At 46.9% G+C, this 23,416-nt stretch overlaps 1 protein-coding gene across 15 annotated transcripts in view; it reads left to right on the plus strand.

The window, feature by feature from the left end:
* Positions 1 to 23,416, plus strand: part of TIAM2 (TIAM Rac1 associated GEF 2) — a 234,038-nt gene that overhangs the window by 177,863 nt on the left and 32,759 nt on the right. For all 15 annotated transcript variants that reach the window (XM_055536045.1, XM_055536041.1, XM_055536039.1 and 12 more), the window contains one exon: positions 10,004 to 10,107. In XM_055536045.1, coding sequence (XP_055392020.1) covers positions 10,004 to 10,107 — 104 coding nt within the window. The remainder of the gene's footprint in view (positions 1 to 10,003; positions 10,108 to 23,416) is intronic.

A 23,416-nucleotide genomic window follows, 5' to 3' on the forward strand; every position in this document is an offset into this window, starting at 1 on the left:
GGCTGCCCTGGGTCTTCACTGCTTCGCATGGGCTTTCTCTAGTCACAGCAAGTGGGGGCTGCTCGCCAGTTGCTCGGGCCTCTCACTGCGGTGGCTTCTCTTGTGGCAGAGCACAAGCTCTGGGCGCTCAGGTTTCAGTAGTTGAAGGGTATGTGGGCTTTGTTGCCCCATGGCATGTGGAATCTCCCCAGACTAGAGATCAGACCTGTGTTACCTGCCTTGGCAGGTGACTTCTTAACCACTGGACCACTGGGGAAGTCCTCAGGGTCTTGAATTCCAGCTAAATATCTTGTCAGGGTTTTGAACTTACATACTTCTTTATCAAAGTTCTTTAAGTATCAGAAATGTAGTGTCTGTTACATGCCTCTGAATATAACTGGGACATCTGGGTGGTCCTCCCAGCTCTGCAGGGATCAGGTTCTGGTGGAACAAAAACTTTGGCTGAAGATCCTGTTGCCATGGACTTTGTACTTTCCATTAGGGACCCGGATAATGTGCCATGGAAGGCCCCCCTCCCTCTCCCCCAGCCATAGCCTCCTGGAGCACCAGAGCATGGGCGCACCTGCATTCCTTCCCCCTCCTCCAGGAAGGCCTCCGAAGCCACCCCATTGTAATGCACATGGACATGGCCTGCAGCACATGCCTGCCTTGGAAACACCCGCCACAGTCCTGTTCCTCTAAATGTCCTTTCAGATGCTGAGAATATTTGTCACAAGATAAGTGAATCAAATCATGGCAGTCTGCTATTAAGAAACATTTAGTACCAGTATTTACTTCTCTCTGTTTATCACCAGAGACCTTGCATTGTCAAGAACGTCACCAATTGGAATGACCTGAGGTCAAGTGCACTTGGAAGATTTGTGAAATTGCATTTTTCTGGATGGCATTTCTGTTATGATAGAATTTCCTTCTCTACAAGCTTAATGATGATATTCAAACTGCTGCCTTGAATTTCCTTGACACAAGAATAATAACAATAAAGAAATGTAGAGTCCCAGATACCTTCTGAAAAGTAGATTATTTTTTATCTTTGTCAGAAGAACATAAAGTAATAGTGATCTGTTTGTTAATGGTGCAGGTTAGGACTTCACTAGCCTTTGAATATAGTCAACAAATATAGCTATTTTTTTCTCTCACTGTATAGTCCTTCTGTTTTTTATTTAAATGGTTTGATTTCATTGTCTTTCACTGATCGATGACGATTAATATTTGCCCGAATGACAGTGCACATCAATATCATTAATGAGAGATGTCGCAAACCATTGCATTTTTAAGTAGAAGCATGAGCAAAATGTAGGGAAATCTGAGTTAATTAAAAATGATGAATGGTATACAAAGCCTGCAAGTTGAAATTAAAAAGTGAGAGACGTTAAGCTTTTCTGTGCAAATGAAGTCGATGCTCAATGTGTGTTGAAAACGTTAGTTTAGAATTTTATATAGTGGGTGAAGCTTGGAGAACTGAAAAAATAGTGTAATTTTGAATTTACGAAATGCTGTTTCCTTCTACTGGCAGCCTTCATTTACCAAAATCTTTACCTTTTCCTAAAATGGTAGGCACTCATGGTGTTTTAAATAACAAGATATGGGATAAGATGAAAATAAGATGAAGGAATTGGATACTTTTTAAGATTCTTTTTGATGTAAAATTCATTGATTCTTTATAAGCTGTTCATTTATGAAATTACAGAATAGAAATTCTGAGAAACTGAATAGAGAAACTGAATAAATTGAGTAGATTAAGAATATAGTTGACACAAGCTGTATATCTGACAAGATAGAGCACATTATGGGTGGTGTGGCTGTAGACCAAATTGTGTTGCCTGAACGTAACTACAGTTGGCCCTCTTTACTTGTAAGTTCTGAATCCTCTGATTTAATCAACCATGGATGGAAAATAACTATTCTGTGCTGTGAAGGACTTGAACATCCTCGAATTTGATTTCCCTGAGGGTCCTAGAACTGGCCCCCCTCTGATACCGAGAGATGAATGTAGAGATAAAACTGTTAAATGTCAAGGATGTACAGCTTTCATGCCACAGGAGATTCTGTGGTTGAAAACTTGATTAAACCATTTATTATTTACTTGTAACTTCTTTGATATTATTTTTTAGATATTTTTCTTTCCATCATCTTCATAGAAGATTATCGTTCTGTAGTTTTCAACTCAGAGCAAGTCGAAGGGCTAATGATTAATCAAACAAGACATTTTTGATCCCAAGATGAAAATCCCAGTTAAATATTCTACATTATTTATCAGAGTGCTGTCCTTTAAATTGCTCTAGTGCGTGTATGTCCTCTTTCTTAAGAAAGTGAGGAGCTAGCATTCCCTTTGCACTGGCTGTGGACTGTGTGGTTTTCGGTAGAGGTGGTATTCTCTGATGTCACTGACCCTCCCAGAGGTGAAGTTGAAGTCCGAGGCATGGAGAGAGGCAAGGGCAGTTCTCAGCCATCAAGGCACTGCCCATCAGTGATATTTTGTAAGCGTATGGGTCTGTTTTTGGTTTTCATATGAACTGGAGGAAGGTGCTTTTTACTGCTTGGGGTTGTGGTACAGGATGTCCTGCCTGTTCAGATCAGCCGTTCCCTCTGCAGAGACGAGCTCCTGGACATTCACATGGTGAGAACCACACGAACCAGGTCCATTTTACAAACGGACACAGATTATTTCTTCCCCACAGCTATAGGGTACTGTGCTGCTGCTGCTAAGTCGCTTCAGTCGTGTCTGACTCTGTGCGACCCCATAGACGGCAGCCCACCAGGCTCCCCCTTGGGAAAATCCTTGGGATTCTCCAGGCAAGAACACTGGAGTGGGTTGACATTTCCTTCTCCAGTGCATGAAAGTGAAAAATGAAAGTGAAGTCGCTCAGTCATGTCCGACCTTCAGCGACCCCATGGATTACAGTCTTCCAGGCTCCTCCATCCATGGGATTTTCCAGGCAAGAGTACTGGAGTGGGGTGCCATTGCCTTCTCCGTAGGGTACTGTGGGTACTTTGAATTTTCTAGGAGTGCAACACCTCAGTACATCAAGGGAAGTTTGACCTTTGTTTTGTTCAGAACTTTGTCAAGAGTTTTTGCCCGCTTGGAAAAATCAGGTCCATGGGATTCTCCCGGCAAGAATACTGGAGCGGTTTGCCATGCCCTCCTCCAGGGGATCTTCCCAACCCAAGGATGGAACCTCCGTCTCTTACATCTCCTGCATTGACAAGTGGGTTCTTTACCACTAGCACCGCCTAGGAAGCCCAAGGCCCCACATGCCATGGGGCAACTAAAGCCCCATGCCACAGCTAGAGGAATCTAGTTGGTAGTGCCCTACAGGCATTTAAATCTCCACCAAGACATGCTGCCATTGGTCTTTGATGAAGTGGAGACGTTCCCTGTGAATCTCTGTGGGCAGGCTTCTCACAGCTTCATCACAGCTGCTAGAGTGGTTGTGTCCAAGCATTTACATATTGAGACATGTATTTAAACAAAATTATGTTACTTTCCATTAATTTTTTTCCCTTGTGGTGGATGTTTTTGTTTTTTTTTAATTTCACTGGGTGGCATGGGGGCTCAGTTGCCCCATGGCATGTGGGACCTTGGGCTTCCCAGGTGTTGCTAGGAGTAAAGAATGCACTTGCCAATGCAGGAGACAGAAGAGACGCAAGTTCCATTGTTGGATCGGGACGATCCCCTGGAGGAGGACGTGGCAAACCACTCTAGTATTCTTGCCTGGAGAATCCCATGGATAGAGGAGCCTGGCGGGCTGCAGTCCATGGGGTCACAAAGAGCTGGATGCAACCAAAGTGACTTAGCATGCACGCACGCACGTGGGATCTTAGTTCCCCAAGCAGGGATCGCACCTGCATTCCCTGCATTGGAAGGAAGATTCTTAACCACTGGACCACCAGGGAATTTCCTTTGTTGTTGTTATTGGCCTTGCTGAGTAGCTTCTGGGATCTTAGTCCCTGACAAGGAATTGAACCCACACACTTGGGCAGTGGCAACAGAGTCCTAACCACTGAGCCACCAGGGAATTACTTCTTATGTTACTGTTAAGGCATTTATTATTTTTTTGTGAAATTAGATGTGGGCGTAGCCTATGTTAGAGAATTTTATTTCAATATAGTAGAAGTATGTATTATCAAAAGGGGGGCTTTGGAGCTTGAGAAATGAGAATCAGTATATAATATGCTTTCAAGCACAAAAAGCACAGTTTAGAAATAATTCCCATTCTCATTGCTTATCCTTTCAATCTCCTTCAAATCACTCCTCAGCCCACAAACCAAAGCAGAGCTTGTCCTGATGCTATGACTACCATTAATTCTTTTTTTTAAGTCTTATTGTATTAAACAGGGGAAAACAAATGTTCTCCTCTCATGTGAGTTTATTTCTGGCCTTGGGATTGATATAATACTGAGTTTTTAACTCGATTCCTCTTAGAGTTGCTGTTCCTGAGAATGCAGGCGCCCTGCTCAGACTTTCTGGATCTCTCTTTTCTGGGAACCAGCTGAGGCCTGGGCAGAGCACCTCGCCCACTCTCCTACAGCCGGGAGCCGCCGGGTGTCTCTGGGCGCTGCTGACAGCCACCTGGGTGGGTGTCAGAGACTGGGAGGAACTTGTTGCCTGGTTGGGTAAGGAGGAGGCAGCCGGCAAGACCAGACTGGTGGGGAGGCATCAGTCATATGAGCCGACATCCTGGTTGCCAGCTGAGCAGAGTGAAGGTTCCTGGAGGGAGTAAACAGCTGGAGAGATTGGCAGGGACCCCCGCACCCACAAGACCCCCAAGCCCTCCTCCTGGCCCCCGGTGCCACCCGTTTCATGAGAGTCCCCTTTGTGCACATCAGAGTTAGTACCCGGATAGCTTATTGTTTCTTAAGGGCCCAGGGGAAGTGAATGGCCAAGCCCACACTCCTGCATATTAACTGTTCAACTCGATTTGGAAGTGATGGAAACGTAAACTTGGAATTCACATTACAAGCCGAGTGGGCGAAGTGACCTTAACTTTAACATTTATTCCAATGTTTCTGTTTTTTTAAATAAGGTATGTATTTGGCTGTGCTGGGTCTTCATCGCTGCACAGTCTCTTCTCTGGTTGCAGCGAGTGGGGCTACTCTGCAGTTGTGGGGCACGGGCTGCTCACGGCTGTGTCTCCTCTTGCTGCGGAGCACAGGCTCGGGAGCGTTCAGACTAGAGTAGTTGCGGCACGTGGGCTCAGTGGTTGCGGTTCTCGGACTCAAGAACAGAGGCTCAGTAGTTGTGATGCACAAGCTTAGTTGCTCTACAGCATGTGGAGTCTTCCTGGACCAGGGATCAAACCCCTGTCTCCTGCATCGGCAGCTGGACTCTTCACCATTGAGCCACCAGGGAAGCCCTAACGTTTCTGATTTGAAGTAGGTACCCAGGATGTTATTGAACACAGGTTTTTGCCCTTTATTGTAAAGAGTTTGGGGTTGCCAGTTACTTGGCTGACTGTGTTACCTGTGGGGTCTGTACTGATGCTCAGAACTGGAAGATACTGAGTTTCCAGGGGTCTCATACCTGAAGTCCCATGTTTCCCTCAGTCCCCCACAGACACGATAGAGAGTGCAAGAAAGCAGGGGACAGTCAACTCCTGGTATAGCCTGCCCAGGATGTCATTACTCTCTAAAAATGTGTGTTTTTAAGAGAGAGGTGTCTGAGGCTGGGCTCGTGTGCCACACCTGACATAGGGCCTGGTGCCCCACGGACGTGCAGTGCCCATCTGACCAGGGAATGAATAAATGGAACTCGTGGTACACACGGAGGAATGGATCCTAAGACTTGAGACATCTCTGCTCACCGTTGAGCAGAAGCTCATGTCAGCCAATTAGATGTTGTTGTTTAGTCACTAAGTCATGTCTGACTCTTTGTGACCCCATGGACTGCAGCATGCCAAGCTTCTCTGTCCTTCAGTGTCTCCCCGAATTTGCACAAACTCACATCCATTCAGTCAGTCATGCCATCCAACCATCTCATCCTCTCTTGTCCGCTTCTCCTCCTGCCTTCAATCTTTCCCAGCATCAGGGTCTTTTCCAATGGGTCGGCTCCTTCTCATCAGGTGGCCAAAATATTGGAGCTTCAGCATCAGTCCTTCCAATGAATAGTCAGGGTTGATTTCCTTTAGAAATGACTGGTTTGATCTTGCTGTCCAAGGGACTCTCAAGAGGCTTCTCCAGCACCAGATGTTAGATATTTTGAATTGCTAGGCCTCACCCCAAATTATTAATTTCCACAGGGAATAAGGTGAGAAAAACAAAAGAGTGTATTTACTGGTTATAAATAAATGTCTTGACTTAAGTTTGCAACTTGGTTATCTTTCATTATTTACAACCACATTGGCTAAGGACTCTTCTGCAGTGCGTCTGAACATCTGTTCTGCAGCGGCAGAGCCTGGGGTGGGCAGGAAGCACGTGCCTGGGGTTCTGTGACAGGGATCCAGTGGTCCAACACAGTGTCAAGGGGGCAGGACCGTACGGAGGCTCTCCCAAGGTGGGGAGCCCATTTTTGGCTGGGAGGGGAAGGATATATTTACTCACTTTAGCAGCTGGTGCTCAGGCCGTGGGCAGAGTGTAAGTGGGGCTATACATAGGCGTTTGGCACCCAGGACAGGATGTCAGCACGGTGCCTGTTTAAAACCACTTTGTAAATCAGCGTTTGAATTGTACCGGCCTACACTTCTTTTTAGCCAGTCTGTTCTTCTTCCAGAACTTACTTTGTTCTCATTTCTCCTCTAGTCAGAATACCAAGGGCATGCTGCCTTTTTTTTTTTTTTTTTTTTTTAACAGACAGGGACCCAGGTTCAGTTGAAATAGGAGGCTCCTGGACCCAGATCCAAGGTGGAGGACACTGTCAAGCTGGGCTTCCTCGTGCTTCGTCACCTCCAGGACAGAGCTGGCTCATTGTCGGGGGGGCTGGAGAAGGAGTCAGTCACCCCAGAGATTCTGTGGATCCAGATACCAGTCACCCTCTTGCAATTTGGGCAGCGGAACAGCTCCGAGACTTCCTGTCTTGGCAGACCTGTGTCCTCCTCTGGGATCCCAGGGTCCAGCCTTGGTGAGAACTGGATCCTATGATCCTTCCTGTCCAGGTCTTGCCTCAGAGAGGATGCCAGCTGCACCCAGGGGCTCCATGCAATTAAGCGGCACCTCTGATTCATAGTAAAGCCTTTTGTCCTGGGATGGGCTGGGTTTGGAGAGGAAGGGCATGAAATATGTTCTGTTAGTGGGTAAGCACTTTGCCTTTGTAAGAAATAAAAGGTGGTTCTGGGAGTTTCTAGCATCTAAGTTCCAAAATTTTGTGAATATGTTGAAGAGATGACTCAGAACTCAAACTTGGCACCCGCCTTTGACATCATGGGTGTTATTTTCTCCAGCATCCATCTGGCGCCTCGGGGCTCCAAGGCTCCTTGTGGCCATGATGTCTCTGAGATCTTCAGGGGACTTGAGGTCACCTTCATCTTTGTGTCCCCAGAACTTAGTGCATACCTGACACAGAGTAGGTGCTGTAGAAATCGTCATCATGGATAAATGCATTGATTGTGTGTCCTGTATTTAATACAACTCTTTGGAAATATTGGAGCTTTTTATTTTTAAGATAAAGGCAGACATAAAGCAAATTTGACTCTGTTGCCTAGGTAATGTACATTTTTATCTCATGGCGTCTGTGACATTGCTCTTGATTCCCTTGTACTTCTCTGTGACTTCTCTCTAAAGAAAGAGTTCTCCTCCCCTGTGCACACTGCCTTGGTGGTTCCAGGGTTCTCTCCTTGGTCCTGTTCTTGTCCCACTCTGCACATTGTCCCCAGGGAGCGCCATCCATCCCTGTGGTCTCACAGCCAAGTGCATGATGATGGCTCCAAAGCCACATTCCTGTGTAGACCTTTCTTGCACTACCAGACACCTGGGTGTGAGGCACTGGATGGTCCACGTGCATCTCAGATTCAGCTCTGGCAAAGCCAATCTTGGGTTGCCCACTCCTGCCCCATCCTGTGCCCAGCCACCCTGTCACCTGAGACATGAAAGCCACACTCTGCCTTCATGCCTTCCTTGTCTGCATATCCTTTCATGAAATAGGTGGCGAAGAGGAGACCCGTGGAGTTGACTTGCACAGACTCTCTGTTCAGTTGACTTCCGTGTGTTCATGCTATTCTGCATTCATTTGGATCCTTCTTCCTCGTTCCCTCTCTGCTGCTGTGACTTCTGGCCTGTTTTTCTGCCCAAGTCCTGCCTTCCATTCAATTCCTCTACCCTTGGACTACCTTCCCCTCCCTGCCCCCCACTATCCCCCTCTTAAGACTTGGCTGAAGTGTCTGCTTTGCTCTGAACGCTGTTAGGGCCCCAGGGAGAATTAACTTCCTCCCAGAGTGGCCCTACTCGGCCCCGTGTGGCTTCTTCTCACGTCATCTCTGGTAGTTTGCTGTGCTTATGTTTCTGTCTACCCCTCCTCCGGCATCAGAAGCACATCCTGAGAGCAGGGACTGCGTCTCATCATCTTTGTATATCCAGCACCTTGCACAGTGCCTGGAAAAGAGCCTGTTCTCAGAAAGTGCGTGTTGAATGCATGGATGGAGAGGTGCATTTGTGCTGAATACAGAGGAATGTGGCCTGTTTTCTGTTGGTTGGTCTTCCTTACACAGAGGTGCATGTAGCAGCCTCAGTGGTAGAGGGCTAGTGGTTCATCACTTTTGGTCTCGAGTCTGACCTTGCTTCTCACGTGGTCAGCCTGTTGGTGAGTGGACTGTTCTCTGGTGTGGTGTTAGGGGCCTGGAGAGGTGAGTTTGGTATTCCCATCTGTTGTTGCTTCCTAAAATTTGCTCGGGGATGGCTCATGCTTTTGTGATCAGCACTGCATTATGGGGCTAACTTACTGTACAGCCAACAACAATGAAGTGTGGCTTAGACAATGTGGTCCTTTTCTGGGTGGGGTCGGGGTGTTGGAAGAAGTAAAAGGAAGAAGAAATAAGAGCTCTAGAATTCTGTAGACCATTAAGACATTTTCTTTAGGTCTCTTCTTGTGTAGTGATTGGTAATATCAGCCTGGATCACGGACCAGCATTTCCATCCATGAGTTCCATCAACCTCCTAGGGCTCCCATAGCTTCTAAAAGTCTACTAGAGCCCACTGTCCTTGCCCCCCACATGCTGGATGGTTTGCCAGTGTCTGTCCCTGTCTTTTATGCCTAGATCAACTCAGACAGGTATGAGTGTGATGGCTTGTTATAGTTAACTAGAATCGGAAACCATGTGGTTTTGCCTACTTGAGGGAAAAATCTACTAAATACAAAAATTAGAATGAAAACCTATGTGTGGTTTTGATAGAAGCTGGTCGTTTCATCTTTCTTGAGTTTAATTTGAGAGCCCCTGGAAACAACTGTTGAAAATAGTGTACATGTATAAGTGCAGATTGGAAAACCACATACTCTGCTTAACCTTTTATATCATTTCTTAACCCAACCTTTTATATTATTTCTTAACCCTGACTCTGGAAGTTAACAAGATTTGCTGTTTCTCTTGGGACTTTCGGTTTACATTGCAATTGTGGTTGATGCCAGAAAAAGAACAATTATGCTTGCAAATGAGCAGGTTGTGGGTTGTAATAAGAATCTATCGTGCTACATCCCTGGTTTGCCCAGTTATCCTTTACCATCACTTAGCCAAAAATAAAGGGAAGTGAGCAACACTTTATATAAAGTACTTAGTGAAGTTTGCACAACAATCAAGTTTGACAAAATCAGCCAGGCATTTAAGTTATTGTTTTGATTGGTCATTGGCCTTCTTTGACCAAACAGTCAGATGTTGCTGCTTCCATTAGCCAGGGCCCAGGTCTATTTCAGAAGCCCAGCTGTGCATATGCTAACTACTGTATCACTGAGGACCATGATGTCCTGCCTTCTAGGTTTTAATTTTTTCCTTTGCTCTCTTTGTCTATCTGAGCCTTTAAGCTAGTCACTACCATTCTGAGCAGATGGCCAAACTCACCTATGTTTTTGTCACTTTTCATGCAGATTTCAGCAATGTCCCCGATGTCACAACTGGCCTGAAAAGGAGTCAGACTGATGGCACACTGGATCAGGTTTCCCACAGGGAGAAGAAGGAGCAGACATTCAGGGTAAGACTGTCCCAAATCTTAAAGAAGGACATAGCAGGCAGGTGTTAATTCCTGCCTGCACCTGAGGTGGGGGGAAAAAAGATGGAGTTATCCTACCCCTAGGTCCAATGGCCAACACACTTTTTTTTTTTTTTTTAAGAAAATAGTTTCCTTCTTTATTGAAAGTGAAGTTCTAGTAGGAACCCTTGACTCGGGCCTGACCTCCTGTGTGACCTCTGACATGCCACTGAAGAGCAGGGCAAATGTGGCCATTCATACATGAGGGTGGTTTGACAAGGAGAATCTGTGTTCAGGTATTCTGAAGGTCACATGAAGTTACTAAAATTTTCCTTTACTACTTTTATTTTGCTGAAGGTTATTTTAAGGATGTTGTCTTTTTGTTGTGGTAAAATACACAAAACATATGACGGTTTCCGGTCATAGCCATTTTGAAGTGTATGTCAGTGGCATTAAGTGCATTCACGGTGTTGTGTAAGCCATCACCATTTCCAGATCTTTTTCATCCTGCCAGGTAGAAACCCTGTACCTGTTAGACAATAACTGCCTATTGATACCACCCACTGATCCCATGGTAACCCCTATTATACTTTCTCATTTGCCTGTTCTGGTTACCACATAGAAGTGTGGTCATGTAATATTTGTCCTTTTGTTTCTGCGTAATGTTTCTGAGGTTGCTCCGTGTGGTAGCCTGTATCAGAACGTTACTCCTTTTATGGCCAATTAATATTCCATTGTATGTATACACTACATTTTGTTTATCCACTCATCTGCTGATTGGATCGCCATTAGGCTGTTGTGAGTGACGCTTCAGTGACACTACCATACAAATATCTGTTTCAGAGCTTGTTCTCACTTCTTTCGGGTGTGCCACTCGGAGTGGAATTGCTGGGTCATGTGGTAATTCTCTGTTTGGCTTTCTGCGGAGCAGTCCGACTGTTGTGCTCAGACCACTCTGCACCCGTTTCCTATTCCCACCAGCAATGTACGACGGCTCCCATTTCTCCACATCCTCACCAATGCTTGTCACATTCCTTTCCTGCGTTTTTAACGGTTCTTAGCTCTCCGGAGAAGGCAATGGCACCCCACTCCAGCACTCTTGCCTGGAAAATCCCATGGACAGAGGATCCCGGTGGGCTGCAGTCCATGGGGTCTCGAAGAGTCAGACACAACTGAGCGACTTCACTTGCACTTTTCACTTTCATGCATTGGAGAAGGAGATGGCAACCCACTCCAGTGTTCTTGCCTGGAGAATCCCAGGGACGGGGAAGCCTCGTGGGCTGCCGTCTATGGGGTCGCACAGTCGGACACGACTGAAGCGACTTAGCAGCAGCAGCAGCAGTCAGCTCTCCTTTCAGGAGTGGTCTGTCTGACATGATGTCTTTTAGTACAGAGTCCAGTTTTAACTGACTTTGAGATTATTCATGTTTTTTCTGTCTCACTTTCATCTTAAATACAAAGCAAGAATGGAGGAAATATAAACCATCACAGGCATTTGAATAAAATGTACAGCCTAGCCATGCCCCGGTTGGGTTTAAACTAATGCTACCAGGAGCTGGTCCCTTCGTCATGGCCAGTGGCACAGCCTCGGGTGACTGGTGGCCTTCGTAGTGGGGCGGGGGGAGGATGGGGTTAGAGCTTGCCAGCTTCAGGGCCGATTCTGGTGGCTGCTGGCACCTGGTCCTTACCTCTCTTCCCTGTTTTTCTTTCTCACCCCCTGAATTCCTCTTCCTACCCCATTCCCTATCCACTTCCTCCAAAATCTCCCTTCTCTTTCTTCCCAATTCCTCATGCAAACCAATTCATAAACTGCTTTCACTGGTCTGGTTATACCCAGGAGGCAATTTCTTTTACTAAACTGAAGTCATAGGCATTTTTAGTCTTTCTGCTCTGTTCCAACTCTGGTTGGTTATTTACTTTTGGGAACCCAGTGTTATAGCTCAAATTCATCATGCATGTGTATGTATGAAGCGGTGGATCCTAGAGCATCAAATGGATGTGTTTGGCTTGCATTGTCTTAAATTTAAGGAAAAATTAATTTACACTTGGTTGTGCTGTGTCTTGGTTGTTATACTTGGTTGTGCTGTGTCTTGGTTGCTGCATGTGGGCTTTCTCTAGTTGTGGCAAGTAGGCACTATTCTTTATTGTGGTGCCTGGGCTTCTCCTTGCCGTGGCTTCTCGTTGCGGAGCTGGGGCTCTAGGCACATGGGCTTAAATAGTTGCAGCACAGGGGCTGTTTTTCCATGGCATGTAGAATCTTCCCAGACCAGGGATCGAACCTGTGTCCCCTGCGTTGGCAGAAAGATTCTCATCCATTGTACCTCTGGGGAAATCTCTCTTAAATTTTTTAAACAAGGCAAATGCTAAGGAAACCCTCAAGAAGCTAGGCTCTCTAAGATCGTGTGCCTGGGGGCACTGGCACAGGGTGGCAGCCTGGGGGTGGGGGAGAGTCATTGATGCCATTAGGGATAATGGTTTCCTCTCTGCTATAATCTGTTTGAGTTCCATGTTACAGTTCTTAAGAAGGAAATGCTTTTCCAAGTTTTATGTTAAGATTCAGTCAAATAAATCTGCAGAAAGTTACCATGTTGAGGCTATTTCCATTCCTATTACTTAACAGTACTTATCATAACTAAGCAAAGGTTTATAAAATGAACATCGGAGCATCAGAAATTTAGAAGAGGAGTGAAAGATGCAGTTCAGCTTGAAATTGGAACCCTCTGAGCTCATTTTCATTGCTAAAATGATTAAAGGATAAAGCGAAGGAATGCCAAGGAATACAGAAGAAAGAAATATTAAAAAAGAATATTAGCATGTTAAGCACTTGCTGTCAAATTCCTCTCAAGTCTAGAGCAGTTATCATCTCATCTTTTTCAAATCTGAAGATATCTACCGATAATAATGGATGTCAGTACATTTTTAAAACGTTCTAGCAAATGCATTGCAGCTACTGAGTTTACATATTCTTTGTTCCTTGGCAAAGAAGAATCTGTGATCATCAGAAGTGATCACTGCAATGGATGGTAGGGAAAAGGAAGTTTTGAACTGAAGAATTAAAAAATAAAATTTCTGTTATTTTTAGCCGCCTAGGAAACAGTGGGTTACATCCAACAGCAATGCTTGTCTGTTTTTCAAATGGTGATCTGGGAGTTCGATGATGCGTGCCCAGTGTGTGATGGCCCTGGCAATGTCCCCTGGTGCCCACAGGAGGTGGTCACTCCCCAGAGGGGAGATCCTCTTGTTTCCTGGGCTTCCCACACTGGCCCATTAGCCCTCTCGGGGGTCATTCACTTCTGTACAGATAAGACCCTGGTGGAACCTGGGCTGTTGGGGGTATTTTACTCACCGTATACTAGATTTGAGAATAAGGAATAATTTCCCTTGAAAATCAAACGCAGCCTGGCTTGATGAAGCACAGCTGTATGTGGGGCTTTTGACAGCCCCGCAATTTCTGCAAATGGGTTATAATTGATTGCCTTCTTTCTCCTCAAGGGTGCCTATTACTGTCACGGCCCTTTGTGTGCCCCGTCACCCTCCCCTGTGTGGGGGCCTCCCCCCCACCCCCCAGTATTGTTAGCAATTAGCTCGCACTATTATAACAGTTTGGAGTTTGAAAGGAATAAACAGTTTCTTTGGGGGTGAGGGGGTTGAAGGAGTTTCTGGTTTGTTCTGGGAACTTGAGGTGTGTAAAGCGGTCCCCACAGAAGGGCTGCTGGTGTGGTTTGCTCCCTCTGAGCTGGCTGGGCAGATGCAGCACTGGTGGGTGGTGGTTCTACCGTCTCCCTACGTGTCCTGACCTGGCACCTTTCCAGAGCCGGCAGGCTCAGGGCGTGAGGTGGAAATCCACAGCCACCCCCATCCCCCGGGCTGCCTTGGAGGAAGAGCTTGGTGGTGCTAGGATGCCCTTGTGAATGTGACTTGAAAGAGCAGTTTGGGATTTTTTTTTTTCCCCTCCGTCTGGGGATGAGGGTGAGAGAGAACGCTTGTCATACTCACTTCCCAACGGCCGACTGTAGATGGAATCGTTGCTCCCAGAGGGAGCAGATTTCTCCGAACTTTTCCTGTCTAAGTACAGCACGTAAGTAAACCGAGGGATCTGATTCTCAGGGATGTGGGTTCCGGATCCAAACGCAGGCGTGCGTGGTGCATGGTTTTCTTTTCTCTGTCTTGAAAGTTGATTTTTCCTCTGAAATGTTTCAAGGTGGTTAGGCAGAGAAGATAAGCCTTTCTTTTTTTTTTTTTTTTAAGCCTTTCTTTCCAGAAGGATCCTGGCAGTACTCTCCAAGCACTCTTTATAGCTCAGGTTAAGAGAATCCTCAGATAGTCGGTATTTGGTGGCATTATCAATTTGTCCTCTCTCTTTCCAGGGTTGCATAGGTCTCTAAATGGATGTCTGAAATAATAGTCCTGTCTTTTTGAAATATAAAGATATCAGAAAGAACTAGGGGAATTTTGAATATTTGCTCTGTAAAAGATGTTTGAGAAGAGAGAAGGATGATTTGAAGACAGTAAATAATTTTAGGCTTTGTCAAATTTTCTTGGAGCATCATGCATACTTGTATCGGGCTTAACGCTGTGAAAGAAAACCCACAAGAGTGAAACCTGTTTTCTACAAGGTAAGCAGCGTTATTACTTTCGTTGTTCATGATTAAGTAATCTTTTTCAGCTTTTTAGAATAATTTTATGTAATCACCTAGGGCAGCTTTGGCAGTGATTATTTTTGCAGTTTGTAGGCGTTGTTTTGGTAGAACAGCGAGCTTTGAGAATCTGGAGACATAGAGCCTTGACAACTGTGTGTTGTACTCTTTGCAATGTAATCGCTTTGGTTTGTATTGTGTCCTGTTTAGTTTTTCAGGGTAGAAAAAGGGCCATGCACTGATGATTAGGTTTTGGTACCCGGCATGATCTTAACTTGCATTTAATATTTAATGCCTGCTCACCCATTTAGCTTAACCTTTTGAGTTTCTCACATGGTTTGCTTTTAAGAGCTTGCATCTCTAAGAAGCTAAAGGAAAAGGATTCGTGGGTCATATGATTTGTTTTCCAGCATTTTAAATTATATGTCTTTTTTACCTTTCTCTGAGTAGCCTGTGTTATTTCAGGATCTCCTGGTTGTAAGATGCTTTGGTTAAAAAGTCAAGCACAAATAGAACTTATTTATAAGTAGTCTTTCCACATGGCTGCTATTCAATAGATTAATATAATCGTGATCCTTTTTCAGAAACTAAACACACCAATGTCTAAATGCATGCCATCTGACATAATTCCTGAAGGATGAACAGAGAGGTAGCATCTTTGAAGCAAACTGGTCCCTGAGAAATGAATTGGGGTCTGATTAGTGAGACAATTACTTTTTGCAGAGATTCAGTTCCAGGTAGACAGGCAGTGGTACAATGGAAAGAACTCTTCATTTCATTGTAAGAAACTGGAATCTGTGTCCTGAGCCACCAGGCTTTAACCACTGTGTACCCTGTGGCAAGGTACCCAGCCTTTCTAATAAGCCTGTGTGTCTTCATCTGTAAGTAAAAATAACAGTAGTCCCAAACCTGTGTTTCAGAAAGGATCATAGATGACTGGAAGCCCAGACATGAGGGATTATTGGGTGAGCAGTCCCCGTCCCCGACCGGTTCATATATTTGCATGTTCTGAATGCTTTTCCATTCTACTCATCTAATGCGAGACAGTCACTGGGCTGCCTCCCGAGTCTTCCTGAAGTTACTGTCTGTGGTCAAAGCCTGCTGAGCTGTCCCATGAGATAAAAAAGAATGGGAAACCAAGGGCCTCGACCCTTGAGTCCTCTTAGCTCTTTGTCACGTGCATGGAGACAGAACCTGCCCATCTTTAGCTTAATTTTCTTAGGTAGAGTATTTTGAATTGATGACCTTTTCTAAAGGGTTGTTCAAGTGACTGAATAAAAATGGTGTATGTTAGGTTTGCCTTTATCCTTAGGAGTGAGCTGTGAGTGTGAGATGCTTAGAGGGTCTCGTAGACGGTTCGCTCTTTGCAAGAGAAGCATCGCTTCAGGGCAGAGGGGGGCGCCGAGGACACAGAGGACTCAGGCTGAGAAGGATCAAAGTTGAGTTGAGTTTCCCATCAGCCCTCAAGCACATCATTCTGCATTTCTAACACCTGCTTCCTTTCAGCAGGCACTTGGTGGCAAGTTGGTGAACTCGTTTGAAATGACTGGGGTTCATTTTCATTGGCTTCTGCAAGGCCGTTTGATCTCTTTGTAGTTTGTTAGATTTTTTTGTGGGGGAATTTCCTATTTTCCTAGCTTCAGGATATTAGCCCCCCACTTTTCTTGGTCTGTCCTTGATCATTCGGGCTGATATGCCCGGGAGATGCTGAGTCTGCTGGGAGTGGCTGGAAGGGACATTGCTAACCCCTTTGTGGCCACGGATCATTCATACTCTCTGTCCCGCTGGGTTCGATGCCACCCACAGTGTCAAAGGAGAGAAGGCAAGGAAGAAAGGTAACCAGATCTCAGTGCTAGGGCGATGCTCAGGCACAGGGCATCGCCCAGTGATGGTGCCCATGAGCTGGGCAGCATCATGCCCAGAGCGGGCTGCTGTCTGGCCCAGTCTGGGACAGGAGGGCATGTCCAGTGGGCGAAGAAATCTCACTGGTGGTGGCCTCTCCCTTTCCATCCCTGCGGCCATGGGCTGGGGTCCTCAAGGGGTCGGTGTCAGGAACACATCCCTGGACAGAGCCCCTTGGCCAGTGGCAGTCACAGCTGGCTGAGCTGTGGGCCACCTGGAACCAGAGACTCCTTCCGGCTGGGGGATGCCCAAGAAGTCCCCAGTGGCCCAAACGCCCTGCTGGGAACCTGGGCCGGGATGGGGGGCCCACCAGATGCTGCGAGCTGGCTGGGGGGTACTTCATGACCCTGGGGCCCTGTGCACACAAGGGAGGTGAGGCGCCACGTGCAGGCAGCAGGGTGTGTGGGGCCCCCAAAGACGTGGATCTCAGCTCGGGGAGTCCTGGGGCCACCTCTGCTTTCCTGGTTCCATCTATGAGGTGGGGACCCTGAGCCCCAGCGGAGCTGCAGGAGCAGGCTTCCCCCAGCCGCTCCCCCTTGTGCCCTGGCGTTGTTGAGGGCACTCCTGTGGGCACTCTGACTCAGTTTCCCTCTGGGCCTCCCTTTGCTCCTCTGCTGTCCCCCAGCCTCCCCTTCCTCCTGCCTGTCCCCCGCTTTCTCCCTCCCCTCCAGGCTCTCCCATTTCATCCTGTTTTTTTTTTTTTTTTTCTGGAAAGAAGTAAAAGGTGTCACGGTGAGGCATCTGCAGTCACACAAGGAGGACGAGAGAGGAGGGGCTGGGGTGGCGGCGGCTGAGTCACCTGCGGGCGGGCCTGCCAGGTGGATGTGGCTCTGGATCCACGGGCTGACGGGGTGATGACACACTCGGCCTCACACTGCAGGGTGATGACTCACAGGAGAGTGACTTGAAGACGCCCCAGGGCCCAGCCACCCAGAGTTGACCCTGACGACAGAGGCCGCAGGGACGGGCGACCTGGTCTTAGGCTTATGACCAACCAGCCACCCTGGATTCTGTTCCGGGCACCTCCTTCCTTCTCCTGCCCTTTGGAACAGCAGGGCTGTGATTTTGCTTCCGTGTTCTCCACGGTGAGATTGCAGAGGGCTGTGTTGGTCCTTCCGAGGCAGACAGAGTAGCCCGATGGCCACCCCCACCTCGGGGGTGGACAGGGCGCTTGGCCCGCTCCTCGAGGTCTCTCCCTTGAGCCTGGTGCCTGGACGAGTCCAGGAGGGCTGCGACAAGTTCCCTGTGTTCGTTCTGGTTGAGGAGGGGCCATGCGCTTTTGGATACAGTCGTGGGAGAAGTTGTAGCAGTTGTAGCCTCCCTGAAGCTCCCAGCCTCATCCTCCTTGGCATTTCGCTACTTTTCTCCATCTTTACTTTTTTTCTCGGTCTCCCAGATTGGACAAGGACTTATGGAGACTCGACTATAGCTTTGGTGTTTGGAGAGAAGGGAGGGAGTCTGAGTTTCTCAGGCCAACCCCTAACCTCTGTAAACAGCGTTGGTAGGCTCCCAGATGAAGCCTCCTGGATGTGGGGTGGCCTCACGCTGAAGTCCCTTTGTCCTCGGACCGGTCATCTCATGCCTGTGTCTGTGCAGCTGAGGGGCAGGTCTGTCCGTCTTGGTGGCCCATCCTGGCTCCGGGCATCTGTAGTCCCTGATACTCATCCCGGTCTGTCTTTCTGTCCAAACATGTGATCTAAAGTGGTCTTTTGCTTGACAGCCTTTTCTTCTCATGAAGACAGAAAGCTGCTTAAAAGAAAAACAAGTTTTAGAAGAATCCACTTAGACTGAATACTGGGGACTTAACGGTCTTGCACACAGTTATTGATGTTATTTAAGGTAATGGTAAGTGAAGATGGGGGGATCGTCAGAGACTTTATGCCCGTATCCGCTCTAGGCTTTCCCTCTCTTACTTTGTTTAGGAAATTATTTAGAGCAGACCATTGGAGAATCTGCTGAAAGCTATCAATTCAGTTCAGATGCTCAGTTGTGTCCAATCTTTGTGACCCCATGAATCACAGCACGCCAGGTCTCCCTGTCCATCTCCAACTCCTGGAGTTCACTCAAACTCACGTCCATCAAGTCGGTGATGCCATCCAGCCATCTCATTGTCTGTCGTCCCCTTTTCCTCCTGCCCACCATCCCTCCCAGCATCAGAGTCTTTTCCAATGAATCAATATAGACACTTAGAAAATTGCATCTTAGAAAAATGCATATCATACAGATACGTATGTAAAAAGTCACTCATGATTCCAGGGAGCTCCTTGATCTTACGACGTTTATCTGTGGATTCCCCACTTAGGAACTGATGAACTCTGGGTTCGTGATTCTATTTATTGATATATTTGGGGTTTTCACGGCTGCTTGGGCTCTCCTCTAGTTACAGCAAGAGGAGGCTACTCTTCATTGTGGGGAGCGGGCTTCTCACTCCGGTGGCTTCTCTTACTGTGGAGCACCAGCTCTAGGGTGCTCCGGCTTCACTAGCTGTGACCCGTGGCCTAATTGTCCCACAGCAAGTGGAATTTTCCCAGACCAGGGATCGAACCTATGTCTCCTGCATGGCAGACTGGTTCTATACCACTGAGCTACCAGGGAAGCCCTTGGAGTAACATCTGAATCATCTAGCTTGTCTTGACCTAATATGGTGAACATTACAGAATCAAACATCAAGTACCTACAATAAGACAAGCACTGTGTTTGTGTCGTCAAGCGGCACTTGAAGTTTGTTTTCGTCTTCAAGCCTGATAGGTTGTGTGGCGTTGGCTCTCAGTGCTCTAGTCTTTCAATGTGTTAAGAGACTGAGGAGCGTCAGATGAATGACCGCCCCTCCCTGGATGGCACGCGTCGCTAGGTTGAGACGAGGAGACCACGTCAATGGTGGTGGGTGGATGTCGCTAGATGCCCACCAGCTGTAATGTTGTGTGCTGGGTGTCGGAGCATTTCAAAAAGTTTTATTTTCTGTAATTAGTGGGGAAAAAAGTGATGTTGGGGGGGACAAGCATTTAAATTTTGATTCCAAAGCAGAATTGTGTGAGACTCATTTTTGTAAAATGAATAGCTGTCTTGAGGGGCCAGGAGGCAGTGGTTTGAATGCTTAGTTTTGGGGGGGGGGGATCAGGCAGCTCGTGTGTGTCTCATTCGAGAACATCACCCCAGCCACTTCTGCATCAGCAGGGGAGCTGGTCACAACTGCTGCGTTCTCCTTGCCTTTCTTTTGAAGGAATAACAGCCGCAATTATCATCTAATTTTGACTGGCCACTGTTTGGGCACTGGGGATCTTTATCTATCTTATCTTTAATGTCTCCCAGGAGTGGGGGTATCATCACACTGCTTTTTCATCCCTTTACTGAAATTTCCTTCACAAAGGTGCTCTCAGCTGTTAGCTCTTGTTGAGAGCTCTGCGCTAGTCCTTTACTTGTTCTGTGTACATGGAGATGGTTGAATGAACACTCTGATTGTGCTGGGTCAGGGACAGTGTATTTGAGTCTCAGTGCTTTTTTGAGTCTTTCATCACTCATAGCAGATTTCTCACCTTTTGATAAAAGTCCCAGCCCCACGGTGTCACCTCTTTCACTCTAAAGAAAAAAAAAAGGTTCTGAGAAATTGTTTCGAATCATTTGGTGATTTCCCCCGGGCTCTCTTCTGTGATAGGATTTCTTTGCCACGTCCTTGGGGCTGGGCGGCTGAAGGCGTGGAGGTCAGGGGCTGGGGAGGGACTCTGCCCGGGATCCCTTCACACAAGCAGATATTTGTGTCTTTGGCATCTTCCATCCCAGGTTCCTAACTGCTGAGAGCAAAGATGGGATTATTAATTTTGTAAACCAGTCTCCTGCTTTTCTTGATAATCGCATGAGGAACATGGCAGCAGAAAATGTATGTGTCATATAAGATGTTAACGTCAGGGGAAAGGGAATGAAAGATATACAGAAACTCTGTCCTTGACAACTCTTTGGTAAATCATGCTTGTTGTTGTTTAGCCTCTAGTTGTGTCTGACTCTTAGCGACCCCGTGGACCTCTGTCCATGGGATTTCCCAGGCAAGTGTACTGGAGTGGGTCACCATTTCCTTCTCCAGAGGATCTTCCCGGCCCAGGGTTTGAACCTGCGTCTCCTAAATTAGCAGGTGGGTTCTTTAGTACTGAGCCACCAGGGAAGCCCAAATCTCACATTATTTCAAAGTGAAAATATATTAAATGTCCAAAAAATATATTTGTCACTAATAAAGGAGCCAGAAGAAAACCGGAGGTATGTTTTTACAGATGCCCTCGATTCTTTCCGTCTTTTCTCCCTTGCGTTCTTTTGTACATCACCACCTTCTTCTCCCTCTTCTTGTTTGTTCAGCCTCCAGTGCCTCCCTCGGTCCCATGACTCACTTTCCTTCACACCCTCGAATCCTTGGCTGTCACCTAAGTTCTCTAGTGTTTGCAGAAGACAGATGTCAGATGAGGAAACTCTTTGAGCAATTGCTTAGGAAGTCCTGGCCTGGCATTGCACCCGCTGGGGGTTTCATGCCAACTGCTTAGAAGCTACCAGTGTTGCATAGCTTGAGGAGTCCTGCTGTCTTCGTCCTCTCAAGCTGTTTTGAGCTGGCTTTGGAGACTAGAATCCATTTCCTTCTCAGTTCAGCAACCATAAGATAAAGGACAGTCAGATGAGAAGCCTGTCCCACCCCCCAACATGGCCTGGGGGCTCTGGGCATCAGGGTGGGTCCAGGCATCCTCTGCTCGCCTCTTAGTAGCTTTGCATAGACAATTTTCCAAGATGGAAAGACTGATGATCAAACCAGTGATCTCAGGTGAGACTTAAAAACAATTTTCTATGTCTGAGGTTTTTAAAACAAGTTTTATTATTGAAGGATAGTTGATTTACTGTGCTGTGTGAGTTTCAGGTATACCACAAAGTAAGTCAGTTATACAGAAATGTTTTATATTTACATTGAATAATAGTCACGCCGTCTCTGTCTCTTGGTTTTGCATGAGTGTCTGTCTGTCTGTACACCCCTTCCCTGTGTCACCTGTTCTCCTCACCCCGGGGAAGCATGGCTTTGGTTACTTTGTATTTACCAGCTTGTATTTTCTAGAAGTTTGATCAGAATTGCTAAACCATTTGTTAACATGGACATCGTCCCAGTTTATGTGTTATTACTTCATTTCTGTTACTTAGGGCTAGATTTTTGAGATGAAAGTGTAGTCGCTCAGTTGTGTCCGACTCTTTGGGACCACATGGACTCTAGCCCAGCAGGCTCCTCTGTCCATGGAATTCTCTAGGCAGTAATACTGAAATGGATTGCCATGGCCTGCTCCAGGGGATCCTCCTGACCCAGGGTTCCAACCTGGGTCTCCTGCACTGCAGACAGATACTCTACCATCTGAGCTACAAGGGATTTTAGGCATAGGTTGGCGCTAAAGTCTCAGATAAATGTGTATGAGGTGGGCACTGTTCCATATGGAGATGATTATTTTGAGACCCTGTTAATAAGAAGCAATCCAGAGTAATGTAACAGACTGGATGATCACATTGCTAAAATCCAGCAAAAAAAATTTAAACTACAAGTAAGAGGCCACAGGAGAAGGCAATGGCACCCCACTGCAGTACTCTTGCCTGGAAAATCCCATGGATGGAGGAGCCTGGTGGGCTGCAGTCCATGGGGTCGCTGAGGGTCGGACACGACTGAGAGACTTCACTTTCAGTTTTCACTTCCATGCATTGGAGAAGGAAATGGCAACCCACTCCAGTGTTCTTGCCTGGAGAATCCCAGGGACGGGGGAGCCTGGTGGGCTGCTGTCTATGGGGTCACAAAGAGTCGGACATGACTGAAGTGACTTAGCAGCAGCAGCAAGAGGCCACAGAAGTATGTACCTGTGTGCACTCAAGACAGATGGTTCTATCATTACTTGTGCCCAATCAAGGTTATCAGGATTTTAACAAATACTTTGATATTTTTTTTTTTTTACATTTTTATAATTTTTTGTGCCCCAAGTGTACAACTTTTTGGAAACCAAATTCCAAGCGTTATTTTCAGGCAAACGTTAGAACTGAAAATCTAAGCCTTTTTATGCACAAAGGGGATGCTGCAGGTTTCAGACAAATTCTAGCACCTGGACCCTCTCTCCATAAGTCCCTACCCGTGTTCATGAGTGAGTGCAGGGCATCCTGGATGATGAAACCTCGTGGAGTCGCTGTCATTGGAAGTCAGTGTCAGAAGGCACCAGCCTTCGTGCGGGACGGGGGGCATATGGGGAGGGGGCGGGCTGCCCCTCCTGAAGCTGCAGTGGGGCCACCTCGGTTTGCTGTGCATCTGTGTCAGCTCTGATGGGCACAGCAAGATTGTCAGTGATGAAGTGGAAATGCCCAGAGAAGGTCTTTAAGATTCATAATTTGCACCAAATTCAGGCAAGAAAGTGGTTCCTTCATTCCCCCAAATCAGCTCACGGCCCCTCTGCCTGTCCGGATCGGAGCAGCCAGGGCTCGGTTCCTCCTGGAGAAGGTTACAGGGTGGGGCCCGGCGTTCTGCCCATCTCAGCCCCCTTCCTCCGCCGCTGAGTCCCTGGGGCCAAGGCTATTCCAACCACATGTTTGCAGTTCACATTAGGAGGGTGGGATATATAAGAAAAATAAGGAGATTCCCTATCAGAATTCCATCCCCTGCTGAGCTCATGTGAAGAGCAGAGGTGATCTCTTGCTCTTGCGGGGGGAGACAGGAGGTGGATCTGAGTGCCGGAGACTAGCTCCATCTCCCTGGTCCGTGGGCTTTAGGAAAACCGCCTTACCCC

Source organism: Bubalus kerabau, chromosome 9 (genome assembly GCF_029407905.1).
Source record: "Bubalus kerabau isolate K-KA32 ecotype Philippines breed swamp buffalo chromosome 9, PCC_UOA_SB_1v2, whole genome shotgun sequence".
Lineage (NCBI taxonomy): Eukaryota > Metazoa > Chordata > Mammalia > Artiodactyla > Bovidae > Bubalus > Bubalus kerabau.